The sequence below is a fragment of the Pongo abelii genome, chromosome 13 (genome assembly GCF_028885655.2).
Source record: "Pongo abelii isolate AG06213 chromosome 13, NHGRI_mPonAbe1-v2.0_pri, whole genome shotgun sequence".
Taxonomy (NCBI): Eukaryota; Metazoa; Chordata; class Mammalia; order Primates; family Hominidae; genus Pongo; species Pongo abelii.
In genome coordinates, this window is record NC_071998.2 from 115,161,700 (window position 1) to 115,180,246 (window position 18,547).

General features: G+C 38.6%; 1 protein-coding gene across 22 annotated transcripts in view; it reads right to left on the reverse strand.

Annotated features, from left to right (window-relative positions):
- DENND1A (DENN domain containing 1A) overlaps window positions 1-18,547 on the reverse strand; it is a 543,986-nt gene that overhangs the window by 481,987 nt on the left and 43,452 nt on the right. For 21 of the 22 annotated variants that reach the window (XR_008509988.2, XR_008509986.2, XM_063714418.1 and 18 more), the window contains exon 2: window positions 17,506-17,576. Coding sequence is in view for 20 of the 22 variants with exons in the window: in XM_063714416.1 (XP_063570486.1) it covers window positions 17,506-17,576 (71 nt within the window). In the remaining 2 variants the exon portion in view is untranslated. Of the gene's footprint in view, window positions 1-17,505; window positions 17,612-18,547 lie in introns of those variants that run through there. The other variant, XM_024252305.3, reaches the window with a different exon arrangement.

Here is an 18,547-nt window from a genome sequence, read left to right on the forward strand (position 1 = left end):
AGTCTTTAGGTAGATGGTTTCTATTCTCTTTGAGCTAACATAACCTAAATCCTCCATCAGAAGAATGTTCTTCAAGTAAAATTAAAAAGTAAAACATAGAAACAAGTATTAAAGGAACCTAAAGATCCATAAATGTGGCTTTTTAAAAAGTAGTGGTGCTTTCATTCACCACAGAGCAAAACACTAACACAAGTTTACACATTTTTGATCTCAGAAAATGGCTCACTTTAAGGTTTCTTACAGATTTTGGACTTAGAAAAAAACATTTCCATCTGTAACATAGTTTATCTTTGGCACAGTCAGCCTCTCTCTGTTCCTCTACCCTCCTTCCCATCCACCACCCCTCACCCCCCAAAAATGGCAGTACCAAAGATTTGGCCACAGAAGTCCACAAATAAGAGAGTAGTATTAACTGGTCTTATTTTAAAGGAGCTGATTTGTATGTGTAACAATCAGGAGCTAGTTGATCAAACTATAAAACTCTGATGCAGCCATCAAAAACTGATGAAAATGTTTGTGGTCAACATTAAGATCTTGCTTTCTCTCATTTAAACTGTACCTCAACTGCAACTACATCAAATGGTAATCTTCAAAACTTGAAAACAGGACTGTGATGGAGGTGCTTATATTTTATCTCTTTTTCAAACTTTCTGTAGTATTTGATCTTTTTTATAGCATTTTTAGCGTGGTAATAAGTGTGATGACAATGAGACAATTCTGGCCAATGGCCCTACTTAGAGAACTGTGACAACTACAGAAAATATTTCCATGCATAGCCAAGGCACCGTGTCCAGTTTGCTTACTTTGAATTACGAAATGTATGATCCCCAGGAAAATTAGGATGGCACTACAAGGACCAGAACACAAAGTAGGAAGTACTTAAACTCCTCACCAACTTCTAGAAGGAATGAGATTAGGGCACAAGCTACACTCAGAGTTGATTCAAATGTAAATGCTCTGCTTCCTCTCAAACAATGATAAACTCCCTCAGAGTTAATAGTTTCTCCCTAAGAGATTCATCTCTCTTTTCAACTTAGAGGTATGTTTTGGAGAAAAGGAAGAAACACATGGTGGGGCTTAAAGCAAAACCTTTTAAATTCTTTGTCATAAAAGCTGCAGAGTAAACTACATTTCCTTTACTAATCCTTCGAACACTTGTTAAACTCGAGTGTGCTGACAAATTTGCCACTGCAATCACATTTTGGTTTCTAACAAGTTAAAAAAAAAAAAACAAAAAACTTTGGTTGTACTAAATTGTATTACCATCTTCCTTGAACACCAAGTGAGAATTTATGCTGCCTTCGCAAACTGTTGAAAGAGGCACTCCCTAGGGAGAAATAACTTTTGGCACATTGCATAGCAAAGCTAAAGTTACAAAAGCAGGCTAAAATATCTCTTTCACCACACATATATTTTTCTCTCTCTCCCCAAAGCTTAAACATGCTATGTCCTCTATAGGAAGCTGAGTATGGGCACAAGAACTATATCCGAAGATCCTGACTTTAGGTTCATAGTCTGGAAAAGTTTTAAATTAAATATATGAGATTTTTTTTTAAAGGACTGTTTCCATGTCATTGAAAATATATTAACAAAACTCCATATTGCTTCACTCAAAAAAAAAAACCACAGAAAATCATTATCAAGAGTTTCAAAGACTCTATAGTCCTCCACACTATGAAAAATAATATAGCTGTCCTTTTGTGCCAAGATGCTAAAAGAGTGGAAAACAATGATTTGATGTGACAGGGGAAGAAAGAAAACTAACCAGGCACTGTTAATTATTTTATGGTTAGTATTTTATTTAATCCTCATGGCAATTCTAAAAGATAAGCATTATCCAAGTTTTACTTGCAAATGAGAAAATTCAACCAAAAAAAGATGAATAATTTCCCCAAGGTCAGATCACTATTAGTTGCAGAGCCATTATTAAAACCCAAGTCCAAAGCTCTTCCTGCTGTATACACACACTGCTTCTGCTAGAGGAGACGGTGGGGAAACAGCTTTTAGTGACACAAATTCCCATGATTCCAGACCACAGGGCAGTTTCCCAGGGGTGGCAGAAAAAGCCTAAAATGTAAAAAGTACAGGCTGACGCCGAGGCCCGGGGTAAATGCCTCATTGTACTGTGGGAAGTCTGATGGACACTTGGTAAATGGGGAGGAAAAGGCATTCCTCGCCTAGGGAGACGAATGTGAGAGCGCCTTCCTTTAAACTTTTCGTCCTAAGCACGTCAGCTCATAGAAAAGGCAGAATAACATCTTCCAGAAAAATCGCGGGAGAGAAAACTGCAGCAGAACTCCTGCCGCTAATATAAATGCCTTCCCCCTAGACCTACCCATGAATTTCCATTAAAAAAACAATACAGCAAATGGAGTAGCCATTCAACCCACTGGAAATGAGATATTTATCAACAATAAAACTGCGGAGATGAATCAAAATATCTAGGTTCTCTGCAATCAGTTGGAATTGTGTCAACTCATTTATTGGTCCAACAAACATACACTGAGTGCCTACTACATTCCAGTCACTGTTCTAGGTGCTGGGGACACATTAGTGAACCAAGTACATGAAGATCCTTGCCCTCTGGAGCTGATATTCTTAGACTGAGCATGACTATACAGGGTCCCTTCATACTAATCAGAACCTGAGTCATATTTTTGATTAATAAAAAGAAAATTAAATATCCCTCCATAGCTTTGCAGATGCTCTTCCTTCTGCTGGAATGTCCTCACCCATCCCCAGCACCTTTCACGCTTATAATAAATATTGCTGAATGAACTGTGTAATTAAAAAAAAGCTTTCAAAACAAGAAGTGAAAAATGTAGCAGTGATCAGCTCTAAATCTAAATCTCAACTTCAATTGGGTCTAGACCTGAGCTTTGATCCTGCAGCAGGCCCCAAGAAGCCTAAATAAAATCCAAGTCAACTCAATCTCCATTCAGCAAAAACAAGAGAAATTAGGTCAGCTTGTTCCAGGGTCCACCCCAGGGATTAAGAACTTTTTTAAAGCCTAAACTGGACTTGCTGGGGCTGTTAGAGGTAAGAAAGAAACCTAAAGCAGCATTCCCAAGGCCCTGGGCCTGGAACTGCCTTAGGACTGGTCCCAGGGCCCCTCCACCATATGTGCAGAATGAGAAGACTCAGAATGAGGAGGACAGAATCAGGGGATGTCCCCCCAGGGCAGACTCCTGATGATCCTCAATTTCCAGTTTGAAGGATCAAAACAAATCCCATGTTTTTCTTCATGATAGTTCAAACTGAGAGAAACTCTGTGCCATGTCCTGTGCTTAATTCTTTAAATACTGTGTTTCTGAATCCTCAAATATGATGATAATATGAGATATTACCATCATCCCCATTTATCCCCATTTTACAGCACAGGGAACTAAAACAAGGAAGGAAATTAAGTAATTCGCCCAAAATCACACAGGGATATGTCCTAAGTAGGGGAGCCAGAATTTTGACCCACATGACCTGACTCTAGAAACCATCCTCTAAACCAAATTTCTCTAACTATATTTTGGGGGCATTTTGTGGGGGATATATTTCTGTTAACCAAAATACTAGAAAGAGGAAATGAATGTTCCACTTAGCACTTAGCTGATTTTCTACTTCCTGGACAGCCATGATGAAAATATTTTTCATTTTGGTCTGTGTATAAAATCTTTCCCAAATACTTTTGTCACTTTTCCTTTCATGGTAAGCACAACCTAACAAACCAATGGAAAATGTGCTTTATGTTCAAGAAGTCAATTCTATCATTCTGAGTATCAGGATCATTACTGCTGAGGACAGAAAACTGGGCTAAATACACACAAATTTTAGACCATATTCCAGAAATGGGTTGTTTTAATACATTTCTAATCCTAGCTTATTTTCTCAGCATCTGGCTCTTTCTCACAAGTAGACAGTTTAAATAAAAACTCTGGTAGCTGAGGATTGATCACTGGGTTCTTGTTAAAGTTTAACTGTGACACATAAGTGGAAGAAAAAAATATATAGGTTGAATTATTCATGTGCCCAAAGTGTGTTTTTCTGGGAACAACTCAGAATTAATTCTACATTTTCTGAAAAAGAAAATTAGTCAGTTCAGGCAGTGTTGTTTTTATCAAGTTGTCATATCTTTCATATAGTAATAATGACTATCATTCTAATATTTGAATCCCTTCGAAAAGGAATTTACATAAATTCTATCACAAAAATTTCATTTCTTAATGATAGCACAATTTCCGGAAGTTGTGTTGTTTGATTTTGGTTTGGAGTTTGGGGTTTTCATGTTTTTAACTTAAGGGTGACGTTAAATTACATCACCACAAGAATGCTGGTTTGTACCACTTCCTGTGCTGAGCATTTTAGTACATATTATCTCTAATTTACAAAACAACCTGCCAAGTAGACAGAAGTCCCACTTAAACAATGGGCAAACCAGAATTTAGTTTAAATAGCTTTCCCAAGGTCAAACAATTAATGAGTGGCAAAAGAAATCTGAACCTAAGTCTGTTTGATTTCAAAGCCTACAGACTGGCCATTATACTGTTTTTATTACAAATTATTCAAAGATAATTAAGGACATTGTTATAATCTAGACAGCAATTTATCTGCATCTATTTTCTCCTCAAATAAGGCTTCGTGATAGCAGAAAATTCTAATGTCTAAGAACACATTAAAGGTAAGAAAACTCTTTAAATTGAGCAACTTATTAAAGTCTCCTGCTGGGCAAAGCAAGCTCACAGTGATATCTTCAGTAAAGCTTTCTTTTTCTAAAGAAAGCCTTTGAGCGGACTGCATGTTTTCAATGTAACATAAAGAAGGAAACGCAAAATGTGTTGTGAAATAATACCAAAAGAAGTTCAAAAGCTAGAATATAACTTCCTAAAGGTTTTTTTTTTAAAAAGTCTTCTAAGCATTTAAAACATGATGTCTAGTTCCTGTTTTATAGGGTGAACGTTCCACTCTATAGAGTCTAGCACAGTCTAAAACGAACACTCAAAGAATAGGTGATTAATGAATTAGAAGTGTGATAATAAGGCCTTGGGTATGTAGACTACTGGGGAAATCAGTCTTACATGGCAGTTTTCAAGAAACCTGAAGATCAGTATTTTTAAGCATTAAAACTTGATTTAAATCATTTTAGTTATAAATGTTTCCAAGCTTCATTATTATCCCACTGCTTTTTTGGAAAGAATATTTTGAATCAAACATTTTCTTGATGGCTGCAGTGGACATCTGTTTTGGCGGCCCAGCATCCGTTCTCCCTTCCTCCAGTAATAGCACCAGATTTTCCTCTGAGGAACCACCCTGCCCCATTCTCAGGCTATAGGATCCAGGTGGTCCTGAACAGCTCCCCCAATTCTCCCCCCACTCCCCCAACACACTCCCTTATCCTCCAATCAACAATTCAAAAGTCATGGTTATTGGTTCATGAATGGGTACATGATCCAAACAGGGCCTATTAGAGTCAGCCTTGGGACTATGGCTCAAAATACTGTAAGACACTATTTTTCTATTTGGGTGGTTAAACTGATGGAACATAAGCTTGGATTTGTTCATAACCATCTTTGCCACTGTATAGGGAGCACCTGCCCAGAAATGAACCCAACACAGAAGACAGAGCATCAAGAGATACGGAAAATTTCTGAAAATATGAGTAGAAGACCTAGATTCAGCAAAACCTAAAGCCAGTTTTACCATTGGACTTCTCAGTGTTAAGAGCCAGTAAATTCCCTTTGTTCTTCAAGTCGGATTTCACTGGGTTTCTGTCACTTCCAGTGAAAAGGATCCTGACTAATGCAATGACTGATGTCATTGACACGATCAGTAACTGCTGAGCAATATTGCACAGAGAAATCTTCCCGGCATACTAAAGCAGTCAGGGTATAAGCTGAGGGCTTTTCTATGAATAAAGAACTTAAGTTTTAATGGATGGACTCTGAGAAATCTACTGTCTAGTTACTTTTACTTTCTGTTTTTCAGTTACGTCAATTTGATAACAGTTGCTGAGTAGCAGAGTTCCACACAGATATAAACTCTAGCCTTAAACAAAAATAAGTTAAAATAACAGCTCCCATTTATAAAGAACTTTCCATGTCCCATGCATGGTGCACTCCCATTTAATCTTTCAACTAAAATAGGTACCATTAGTGCCCCACTTTAGAGTTGAGAAAATGAGGCTCTGAGATTGGCATGTGGAGGGTATTTTAAAAATTCAACAAACTCACTGTTCAAAAGGATTTCAAAGTTTAGTAAATCAATGAATTCCTGGTCCACCATAGAAGGCCTGAGGCCTAATACTGTGAACCACTAACATAGCAAGAAGAACCACACTGTCATGAATAAATCAAAAATTGTAAGGCTCCCCTATATCATAATTTATACCCAGATGGCCCCTAAATTGCACACTTTAGGAAAAAGAAGAAATCTGGGATCTGCTTCAAATAACTAAGCATTAAGAAAAGAAAATATATGGCTCACTTTCTGTTACTTCCTAAGAACAGCAATTCAAACTCATTCTATATAACCAATTTAGAGCACCAGCACAGTATATAAAAAGCACAAGCTTCAAGCAGGGATATACAATTAACGTAAAATTCAAAATGTGATCTCAGTAGAGAAAGGCAAATTGAGAGAGGCATAAATGGAGTACTCAAAGATACAAAATGTTCTGTTTTCTAAGTTGAGTGGTGGATATGTGCATTTTCATTTATTCTTTAAACTGTATACATACATATGTATTATGTAATTTGTGTGATAGTTTTCATAAATTTCTTTAAAGAATACAGTCACACTAGAATTCAAATCCCAACTCTGTCACTCTATCCTTTGGACAAGTTGCTTCCTAGCTCTAAGATTTAATCATTCCATACTTGAGGGCCTAATGTATGCCAGGCACTCTTCTAGCTACCAAAGTATACAAGTGCAAGCAAGACATAATCTCTGCGCTCATGGAGCCCTCTTTTTCTTACCTATATAATAATACTTCTTACTTCATTAGGTGGTGGGCAAGAGTTTTATCATAATGAGCTCTCATTAGGATCACCTCTAGTTTAAAGAAATAATCATTATTACGGCAATCTTGAGAAAAAGAGACAAGGCATATTACAAGCTCATTGGGATATCCTGAGTAAAGCTTTCTTTTTCTAAACAAGTCAGCTATCCCTGACTTTAAAATCAGTTGAAAAAAGTACAGTTAGATGAATTTCCACATCTCTATCCCAAACAAGACTTTTCCTAACTAGCACGTCAAGTACTTAGAGCCAGGAAAATTTACAAAAATGTTTTTAATAATCCATGTCTTTTGAGTGAGTGGCAATTTGTCCCAACTATAGTATCAAGAATCAGGGTCCAGGCCAGGTGCGGTAGCTCATGCCTGTAATCCCAACACTTTGGGAGGCTGAGGTGGGAGGATCTCTTGAGCCCAGGAGTTCGTGATCAGCCTGGGCAACATGGCAAGACCCTATCTCTACAAAAAATTAGCTGAGTGTGGTGGCGTGCACCTGTAGTCCCAGCTACTGGGGAGGCTGAGGTGGGAGGATCACCTGAGCCTGGAAGGTCAAAGCTGCAGTGAACCATGATCATGCCATTGAAAGAGTTATTTAAGAGTGCCTGGGTGATGAGAGCAAGACCCTGTCTCAAAAAAAAAAAAAAAAAAGAATCAGGGCCCAGACCTAACACTCCATAAGATGGACTCACTTTCACTGGAAAATGCAAGATTAAAAAAATATAGAATAGCTGAAGTAATCGTGCTGACTTAAAAAACAAATATAAGAATCCCTTGTATAGTTCATGAATAAAACCACATATCCCCTGATTTTCTGTACAATCCTGATTTATCTGCCCCCACATTAACCTTATCTGACTGTTCTAATCACTGCACATGCAGGTAATATTAATCAGCTTTTTTTTTTTTTTTTTTTTTTTTTGAGACAGAGTCTCGCTCTGTTGCCCCTGCTGGAATACAGTGGCGTGATCTCGGCTCACTGCAACCTCCACCTCCCAGGTTCAAGCCATTTTCTTGCCTCAGCCTCCTGAGTAGCTGAGATTACAAGTACCTGCCACCATGCCCGGCTAATTTTTTTTTTTTTTTTTTGAGATGGCGTCTTGCTTTGTTGCCAGGCTGGAGTGCAGTGGCATGATCTGGGTTCACCACAATCTCTGCTTCCCGGGTTCAAGCAATTCTCCTGTCTCAGCCTCCTGAGTAGCTTGAATTACAGGTGCATGCCACCACACCCAGCTGATTTTTGTATTTTTAGTAGAGACGGGGTTTCACCATGTTGACCAGGATGGTCTCGATCTCCTGATCTTGTGATCCGCCCACCTCGGCCTCCCAAAGTACTGGGATTATAGGTGTGAGCCACCGTGGCTGGCCTAACCAGCTATTTTTTCATGGTTCTACGACTTTGTGGTTGTCCAACCTGGGCAAGTAAACCTCTTTGAGTCTCAGTTTCCTCAAACATAAGAGCCATCTTTAGAGAACTGTTCGAGCTTTAAGAAAGTAATATTAAGAAAAGTGCCTGAGGCATAATAAGGACTCAAGGAAAGTTAGCTATTCTTTACCATTCTTCAAGCTTGCCGTCATTCACTGTCATTATTATTGAAAAAAATAAGACGAATTTAATTAATATCTCTCTAGAACATTTTAATCTGGAATAAAATTTGACTCTCAAAAGAGCTCCCCCCGCCATACCACTTCTCAAGAGACAGCAAGTTGTTTTTAATTTTATTATTATTATTATTTTTGAGACAGGGTCTAGGTCTGTTGCCTGGTCTGGAGTGCAGTGGCACAATCTTGGTTCACTGCAACATCTACCTCCCGGACTCAAGTGATCTCATACCCCAGCCTTCTGAGTAGCTAGGACCACAGGTGTGCACCACCATACCCAGCTATGTTTTTGTATGTTTAGTAAAGATGGGGTTTCATCATGTTGCCCAGGCTGGTCTTGAACTCCTGAGCTCGAGCAATCCACCTGCCTCAGCCTCCCAAAGTGCTAGGATTACAGGTGTGAGATGCTACCCCCAGCCAGGATCATGTTTTTTAAATCAGCTTTTTTAAAATGTCTAATAATTTTGAGTATCCATTGTGATCACAGATACTCAGGTGAAGCTCCTAGACCACAATTTACAGTCCCGTAAAATGAAAGTTAAACTTCAGAATAACAAATCTGGCTCTCAATATTTTAAGACAGCAAAAACTCAGTTTTCTTCATGATACTGCTAATATAGAAATGTGTATAGTTAGTTAAGAGATTCTAAGCAAAGATTTTGTTTTTATGTTGCTGCTTAACACCCACGTATCTGAGAAACTCATCAACCAAAGCACCATGTCTTAGGCATGCCTTTCAGAGTTTCCCGACAGTTTCTCAACCTAACCACCCCATTCTTTTTAAAAAGTGGCCATTCGGCTAATGCACTGAAAATGCTGGGGGTTGGGGTAGGGGGATATGGGGTAGACACAGGAGGAAGCTGGTCTGCCAAGCAGCTCTGAAGAACCTGATGGTGCCAGTCTCCCAGTGCTAAGCATCTGCCCAAGAAGAGTGCCCGCTGCAGGCTAAGATGCCAGCTGTAATGAGACACTTGTGTCTGAAATGCATTCCAGAGTTTTTGTGTGGCCAGTGCCATCTGATCATGGGACCTTGCAGGCTGATCTCTCTTACAAGAGCACCCTCTTCCGAGACCTTTGGTCGCACAGGCTGAATGCAGACTTCAGAGTTTTTGCAATTTGAGCTAACTGTCTTGATTTTCTGGGATCCCTATGTAAAGGTAGGTTCTTGAACAAATACACCAATTGGAGTCACAAAATGAAGTGTGGCAAAAAAAAAATAAGCATACAAAAACTAAGAACAAAGTAGATCAAAGATCTCCTCAAAATGATATGACTTTTTTTAAGCATTTAAATTACATACATAAACTGACAAGCATTATACACAAAGATGTTCACTACATCATTTATAACAGGAGAACTTTGGAAACAACCTAAAGATTCCGTTATAAGTAAATGTAGCACATAAACATGATGTAATAATTCATAGCAACTAAAATGATTTCTGCAAATCTACATTAATAATTTTAGGGAAAGCTTAATGAATAATTGGAGAGAGTGAGGAAAACAGATATAGCTGAGAGTTCAGAAAAAAAGTTTTTATATTTTATTTACACACACATTCACACACAAAAGAAGACTATAAGGAAATAAATATACTGAAACGTTAGTTATTGAGTGATAATTTTTCTCTTGTTCATCATTTTCCAAGAAGTTTAAAATTTTACATACTCAAGAACTAATCAGAAAACAAGCTACTAAAAATTTAAAGACAAATGGAAAAAAACACACACACCAGGATAACCTGTCAGTATGCACTAAATAACAAGAATAATTTGAGTATATGTACTTTAATTTACAATGAAAATATAACATACCACAGTATAAGAAAAATTGTAAGAATGAAACTCCCACAGAAGTTTATAGAACAAAATGTATACTAAATCCTCCAATTAAAGACCCATAAAGTAGTTTCAGTGCTTTCTAACCCACCTTCTCACAGCAGGGAATTAATCCCTCCAGGGGGATGCAAACAAACTTCAAAGGGAAGATTATGCCCAGACACTAGTACTGTACAGCGTAAGGTTTATATCTAAGTTTTTCAGATACTTTGGCACAGATCAGAGATGCAGATCCCAGGGACAAAGACTAATCTTAAAGCAGATTCTTTGTAATTATCTAAAATGGCAAAAATAATGCATTAAATATTAGAAAAAGGCAAACATAAGTTGTATTAAAAACAAATAAAGCTGTAGAAGCAGACAAAGGTACCTGAAATCAAATATTAAGTGACAGTTTATTCACTGGTAACTAGTAACTAGAAAATCTTATGCATTCCTAAAATATGGAGTTCAGCTTGTGTACTCAAATTTTATTTGTACAATCTTTGGAAAGTGTTCCAATTCAGTGTTAGGGGTCTTAATGCAATTTCTAACTAGAACTGACAGATCACATGTCCCTTCCACAGATGTCATGAGATGCTCTTCAGAGCACAGAACACATGAGGGACAGTTTACAATACATGACTTCACTAGTGTAGACATTAAAAGCAATCAATGGAAAAAAGAACTGTCCTCAAAGTTTACCCTTTCTCACCTCACATCTTTTTATCATTAGGTAATGTTTTAGGTATGGTTTGAAGTACCTGATCACTTTATAAAATGTTTTAAGTACAGACATAGCATATGGTAGTAAATAAGTTTTATTTAGTTTCCCAATTTTTAAAAATCACCAATAAGGAATCAAATTTAGAGGTTAACTTTTCTGAATATTAATCATCCAATAGAAAACTAATATCCTTAGTAAAGACTTAGATGTAAAAGGCAAAATTATCTCTTTTTTTTTTTTTTTTTTTTGAGACAGAGTCTCACTCTGTCACCCAGGCTGGAGTGCAGTGGCACAATCTCAGCTTACTGCAACCTCCGCCTCCCAGGTTCAAGCGATCCTCCTGCCTCAGCCTCCCGAGTGGCTGGGACTACAGGCATGCACCACCATGCCTGGCTAGTTTTTGTATTTTTAATAGAGACAGGGTTTTACCATGTTGACTAGGCTGGTCTCGAACTCTTGACCTTGTGATCCGCCCACCTCGACCTCTCAAAGTGCTGGGATTACAGGCATAAGCCACTGCACCCGGTCCTATCTATCTCTTAAAAGAAAATATTGGGCCTGGAGAGGTGGCTCACATCCATAATCCCAACACTTTGGAGTCTGAAGTGGGAGGATCGCTTGATCCAGGAGTTTGATATCAGCCTGGGCAACATAGTAAGAGCCCATCTCTACACAAAATTTAAAAAGCAAAAAAAAAAAAAAAGGAAAAAAAAGGAAATATTGGAAAATATCTTTGTATCTGTAGAGTAGGAAAATATTGATAAATTATACTATATTAAAACCAAGAAGTTTTGGTCAAAGATACCATTGAGTGAAAGACAAACCATAGAAGATATCTATAACACATATAACCAGATAATTAATATCTATAGTATATAAACAATTTTTTATAAACCAATAAGGAACAGGTAGAGAACTCAATTTTAAAAATGAGCAAGTAGCCTGAATGAGCACTTTATAAAAGATATTCACGAGGCCAATAAGCCTATACCAGCTACTAAGGAGGCTAGTACCAGCTACTAAGGAGGCTAGTACCATCTACTAAGGAGGCTAAGGTGGGAGGAACACTTGAGCCCAGGGGTTCGAGGCTGCAATGAACTATGATCACGCCACTGCACTTCAGCTGGGCAAAGGAGCAAGACTTTGTCTCTAACTAATAAACAAACAAATAAGTAAGAAGCCAGTAAGCATATAAGAAGGGGTTCAATCTCATTAGTCTTCAACAAAATGCAAATAAAAAACAACAAGGAGATACTACTACATAACCATCAGGTTGGCAAAAGTCAAATGTAACTGTACCAAGGGCTGATGAAGTTGTAGAGCAGTAAGTGTAGGCTACCAAACACTGCAGGTGGGAGTACAGACTGGCACAATCCATTTTGTAAAAGTATGGCATGATTCAGTAATCAAGTATGTTCTATATGGCAATGTGCGTTTACATGTACCAGGATTCATACGTACGAAAGATCACAGTAGCATGGCTTATAGTAGCCAAAAACTGCAAACAACTTCAAAGGTCAACAGTAGAATGGATAACTAAATTCCGAAATAATTCTATAGTACACTACACAGCAATGAAAATCAATGACTGCAGTTACACACAACATGGAAGACCCTTTCAAACATAATTCAGCAAAAAAGCAGCAGAACTACATACAGAATAATTCCATTTCTATAAAATTCAGAAGGCGGCACAATTTAATTATATTTTTTCAAGGAGGTATACTTATGTAGCAAAACCATGAAGAAAAACAAAGAGACGATTATCATAAAAGTCAGGATAGTAGTTACCTCTGAAGGGAGGGAGGGAGGGGCCTCTGGGGTGCTGGGCAAACCCACCTGTAACATTTACAGGGCTTAGGCAAGGGTTCAAATAGAGACCTACAGACCGTACATCTGAATATTTAAATATTTAAAAGTTTTAAAACAAGCATACAAACTATTAAATATTTTCTATCCTCCTGCCATAATAAATATACCTTTACAACTGACTAGAAGGCCAGGTTCATATTGTGTTTTTGTATTTTGCATTCCATGGAGAAAAGCAGTGGTGCAGGGAAAATTGGCCATTGGCTCACTGCCCACTGCTCCCTCTCCATCCTGTACTGCAAGCTCTATCCCATACCCTATTCCCCACTGACAGCTATCCTTAGGCCACCCTTAGACCTAGGGATGTATACACCAGCAGCATAGTCCACTCCCAGGAGGACACACCCCAGGGGAAAGACTCACACAGGCTCCAGAAACAAGCTCAAGGCCATTTGGGCAAGAAGTTCTGAGATGCTGGGTGCTCAAAGCATGGTCTAGGATGGAAGGGTTTAGTCTCCAAGTGACCATGTTCCGTAGGCCCCAGAGACTCCTTGCCCTGTGGAAAGGGAATTGGTAGAGGAGGGACAAAGCAGATCCCTCTAAAGCATCAGGCCAAGGCAGGGGTCCCTCTTGCCAGGACCAGTATTTCTGAAGAACTGGGGAACATATTTCTTAACCTGGATCGTAATAACATGGTTACTCACTTTATACTTATTTGTTAAACTATACATATGTTTTATGTACTTTTTCACAAATAACAAGACAGATATCATGTGTCTGCTTACTGGATGCACTGAAGAACACATAACACTTTTGAGATACTTTTACCAAAAACCCATAACCTGCATCTAATCATGAAGATCCAATCAGACAGATACAAATCCAGGAACTTTCTACAAAACAACAGACCCAAATTCTTCAAAAACATGTCAAAAAAGACAAAGGCTGTAAAAATCATTCTGGGCTGAAAGGAAGTAAACTGACATGAAAACTAAATGGACTGCATGATTCTGGATTGGATTCTGGGTCATAGGGAAAATGCTATAAAGGACATGACATAACAATTGATTAAATTTAAATATGGACAACTGACATTATATCAATATTAAATTTTCTGATTTCAATCATTATACTAGGGGTATATAAGAATATGTCTTTATTCTTAGCAGATATATCCAGAATATCTCCTGGATATGCAGGAATGAAGGGTCATAATGTCTGCAACTCACTCTTAAATGATTCGGCAATAATTCTGTGTGTGTATACTCACATGCACACATATGTGCTGTGTATGTATTGGGGGAGTGATAAAGCAAATGCAGCAAAATAATAACAATTGGCAAATCTAAGGAAAGAGCATACGCACTGGACTGTTCTTGTAACTCTTAAAATAGTCTCAAAACAATTCATTTGATCCAGCAATCCCATTACCGAGTATATACCCAAAGGAAACTAAATCCTATTAAAAAGATAACTGCACTCATATTTTTATAGAAGCACTATTTACAATAGCAAAGATACAGAATCAATATAAGTGTCACCAATGGGCAACTGGATAAAGAAAATGTGGACTACTACTCAGCCATAAAAAAGAATGAAATTGTCTTTTGCAGTTCCATGGATGGAACTGGAGGCCATTCTTTTAAGTGAAATAGAAAGTCAAATACAGCATGTTCTCACCTGTAAGTGGGAACTAAATGATGTGTACACGTGCTCATAGAGTGTGGAATAATAGGCACTAGAGACTCAAAAGGGTGGGAGGGGCTGAGGGATAAGAAATTACTTAATGGGTACAATGTACACTATTCAGGTGATGGGTACACTTAAAGCCCAGACTTCACCACTATGCAATATATGCATGTAACACAACTGCTCCTGTAACCCCTAAATTTATACTAATTAAAAAATAAGGGCTAGGTGCGGTGGCTCACACCCGTAAGTAACCCCAACACTTTGGGAGGCTGAGGCAGGCGGAGAACGAGGCCAAGAGTTCGAGACAGCCTGGCCAACATAGGGAAACCCGGTCTCTACTAAAAATACAAAAAATTAGCCGGACGTGGTGGCAGGCACCTATAATCCCAGCTACTTGGAAGGCTGAGGCAGAAGAATCGCTTGAATCCGGGAGGCAGAGGTTGCAGTGAGCCGAGATCATGCCATTGCACTCCAGCCTGGGCGACAGTACGAGACTCCGTCTCAAAAAAAATAATAATAAAATAAAACACTTGCAAAACAAAAAGTTAAAAAAACAGGCCGGGCATGGTGGCTCATACCTGTAATCCCAGCACTTTGGGAGGCCGAGGTGGGTAGATCACCTGAGGTCAGGAGCTCAAGACCAGCCTGGCCAACAAGGTGAAACCTGTCTCTACTAAAAATATAAAAATTAGCTGGGAGTGGTGGCGGGTGCCTGTAATCCCAGCTACTTGGGAGGCTGAGGCAGGAGAACTACTTGACCCAGGAGGCGGAAGCTGCAGTGAGCCAGATTGTGCCACTGCACTCCAGCCTGGGTGACAAGAGAGCAACTCCATCTCATGAAAATAAATACATAAAATAAAAGTTTAAAAAATAAACTGTAGAGTTAAACAAAGGTGTTGTCTATGGGGAGAGGAATTAGATGGCTGAAATAGGAAGTAGTATAAATGCTATTCACTTTGTTCATTCTTCCATTTCATCTGTACCTTTCAGATTTTGTTCATATTAAAAAATTAATTTTAACTTCGGGGAAAAAATCCTAGAGCACTGAAAGGAAAAAACATTAGCAACTGTAGAAATAAGAAAATGTTTTGTCCTTAAGTTTATCGTCAAATCACAGCCACTGTCGAATGGTAACTCTGTCAAGTCAGCCTATGAAGTGCTCCTGCATATACACACCTGGAAACAGAGAATTCCCTTTGAAACCCAATGGTCTCCATGTACAATAAGAGGCATAACTTAACACAGATGCTAACGTTCTACTTCCAGGACAAGCATAAATTTGCAATGTGTTTCACAGCCTTCATCAGATAATCCAAAAAGTAGAGCACGGTTATTCACACATTTGCTGTAAAGGAAAACTCATTCATTTTCATCAACAACTATTGGTGACATTGTGCAAAGCCCTGCAGGTGACATGGAGAGATGTGTACAGCATGGTCACTACCCTCAAGAAGGCAACTTAGCAGAGCAAAGAGGACTTAAGACAAAAATCCTGGCTATCACACTGTAGCTACATGATTTTGGTAAGTTACTTCACCTCCCTGGGATTCTATTTTCTCATGGGTATAATGAGGATGCCACCCAACTACCTTTAAAGGCTGCAATGTAACGAATGACACCATATATGTCCAGCATATAGAATAACAACAGGTACTCAGTGAAAGGTAGCAAATAATGTTTACAATTATTACAATCTAATTAAAATAACAGAACATATGCCCAAGGCTGTGAAGCCAATTAAGAGCCTTACTACCATTGGAATCCTGATTACTCCAAGTTTCTAATCCAAGTAGACTCACTGTTTCTATACACCAAATAATATTAATATAGACCAGGCACAGTTGCCCATGCCTGTAATCCCAGCAGTTTGGGAGGCCAAGGCGGGTGGATCACCTGAGGTCAGGAGTTTGAGATCAGCCTGATCAACACGGAGAAGCCCTGTCTCTATTAAAAATACAAAATTAGCTGGGCGTGGTGGCACATGCCTGTAATCCCAGCTACTCGGGAGGCTGAGACAGAAGAATCGCTTGAACCCAGGAGGCAGAGGTTGCGATGAGCCAAGATCACGCCATTGCACTCCAGCCTGGGCAACAAGAGCAAAACTCCATCTCAAAAAATAATAATAATATTAATATATGCAGGTGTTTTTGTGGGTGGACCAAGAGTCCTAAACATACCTTTGGCAAAATGTATCACCTCTTAGGCACCAAGAAAAAGAACACTAGATCATAAGGTTATTTTTCTCATTAACCAAGAAAGATTTTAGGTTAAGAAGCGATATATGCTGCCTGCACAAGATACCCTGGTCTTTCCCAGGACCCTTTTGTCCAGGAACACATATTCAAATTAGCCCAAAAGCTAAAGCCAGAGGAGGTGTTTCCTTCAACTAATTTTCAACCTTCTTTTGCCAGCAGACATAAAATTTACTAAATTAAGTCCAAGCATCTCCTTCTAGATTAGTGGCAAAGAATTTCCTTTATATTATTTTGTATCCTATAATCTAATTCTACCATTAGATTGGTAGACTAGAGGTGAAGCTCTGCTCATTAGCAAGGTGACAATATTTCACACTAAATAGTTGACTTCCAGGCATCTGTGAAAGATACAAACCAAGACCCAATGATTACAATGAATAAAGCCATACTTCAAGCCTATTATGCTTGAACTCTTAATTCAGACTATTCACTGTGTTTTCATTCTCCATTCTTCCTAGGATAATGTGGGAATGAATAAAAGGAAAAAGGCACTTAAACATACTTAAAGACAAATAACAATTTACTCATATTCACATATTATCTCATGTGCATGGCTATCTCAAAAAATAAGTAACACACCATATCATAATCAAACATGCAAAGTACCTGAAAGAGTGCCACCTGTCCTGGGATAGGCCACTTCAACATATACTTCAAATGTGGTCTCTGGATTCTGCCTACAAAAGAAACAGATCATGATTACTGACAAAGACTGAGGCAGCATGGTATAGAACATGTGGGCTATGGTATTAAACAGATCTTCCTTGAAATCATTAGCTCACAACTTAATGGCCGTGGAACTTTGGACAAGCTACACTATTTCTCTGAGCCCATGCCTTTCTAAACTACAAAATGAAAACACCTAGCCAGAAGAATTACTGTAAAACTTAAAATATATATATATATATATATATATATATACAGGTCAGGTGTGGTGGCTCACGCTTGTAATCCCAGCACTTTGGGAGGCCAAGGTGGGAGGATCACTTGAGGCCAGGAGTTCAAAACCAGCCTGGGCAACATAGCAAAACCCTGTCTCCACTAAAAATGCGAAAATCAGCCAGACATGGTGGTGCACACCTGTAATGCAAGCTACTTGGGAGGCTAAGGTGGGAGGATCACTTGAGCCCAGGAGGTGGAGGTTGCAGCGAGCTAAGATCATGCTACTGCACTCCAGCCTGGGTAACAGAGTGAGACACTGTCTCAAAAATGAATAGTAAAATTATATATATATATATACACACACACACACACACACACACACACACACAAATTGTCTAGGCATGATGTCTGGCACATAATAGGCTAGCCATTACTATGGTTTTACAGATGTCACATTTCCAATTTCCACAGCTGGATCACCAAACCCAGAGGTAGAAATTTGAGGAAACTCAGACCAAGGCAACACCAGCACAAAGTAGCCTCTCCTCAGTATATTCCAGAATAAAACATGAATGTGACAAGATTAACTTGCTTATGTACAGGTTTTCAAGACTTAAACAAGAGGAACAGTGTATCTCACTAGACTACTGTGAAGACAAGATGCCAATCTAAATGTAAGACACCGTTCCCATGTAGCTATATAACCTTGATAAGTTCATGATCTTCAGGATTCAATGGGCCTTCACCTGTATTGGCAATGGTAAGT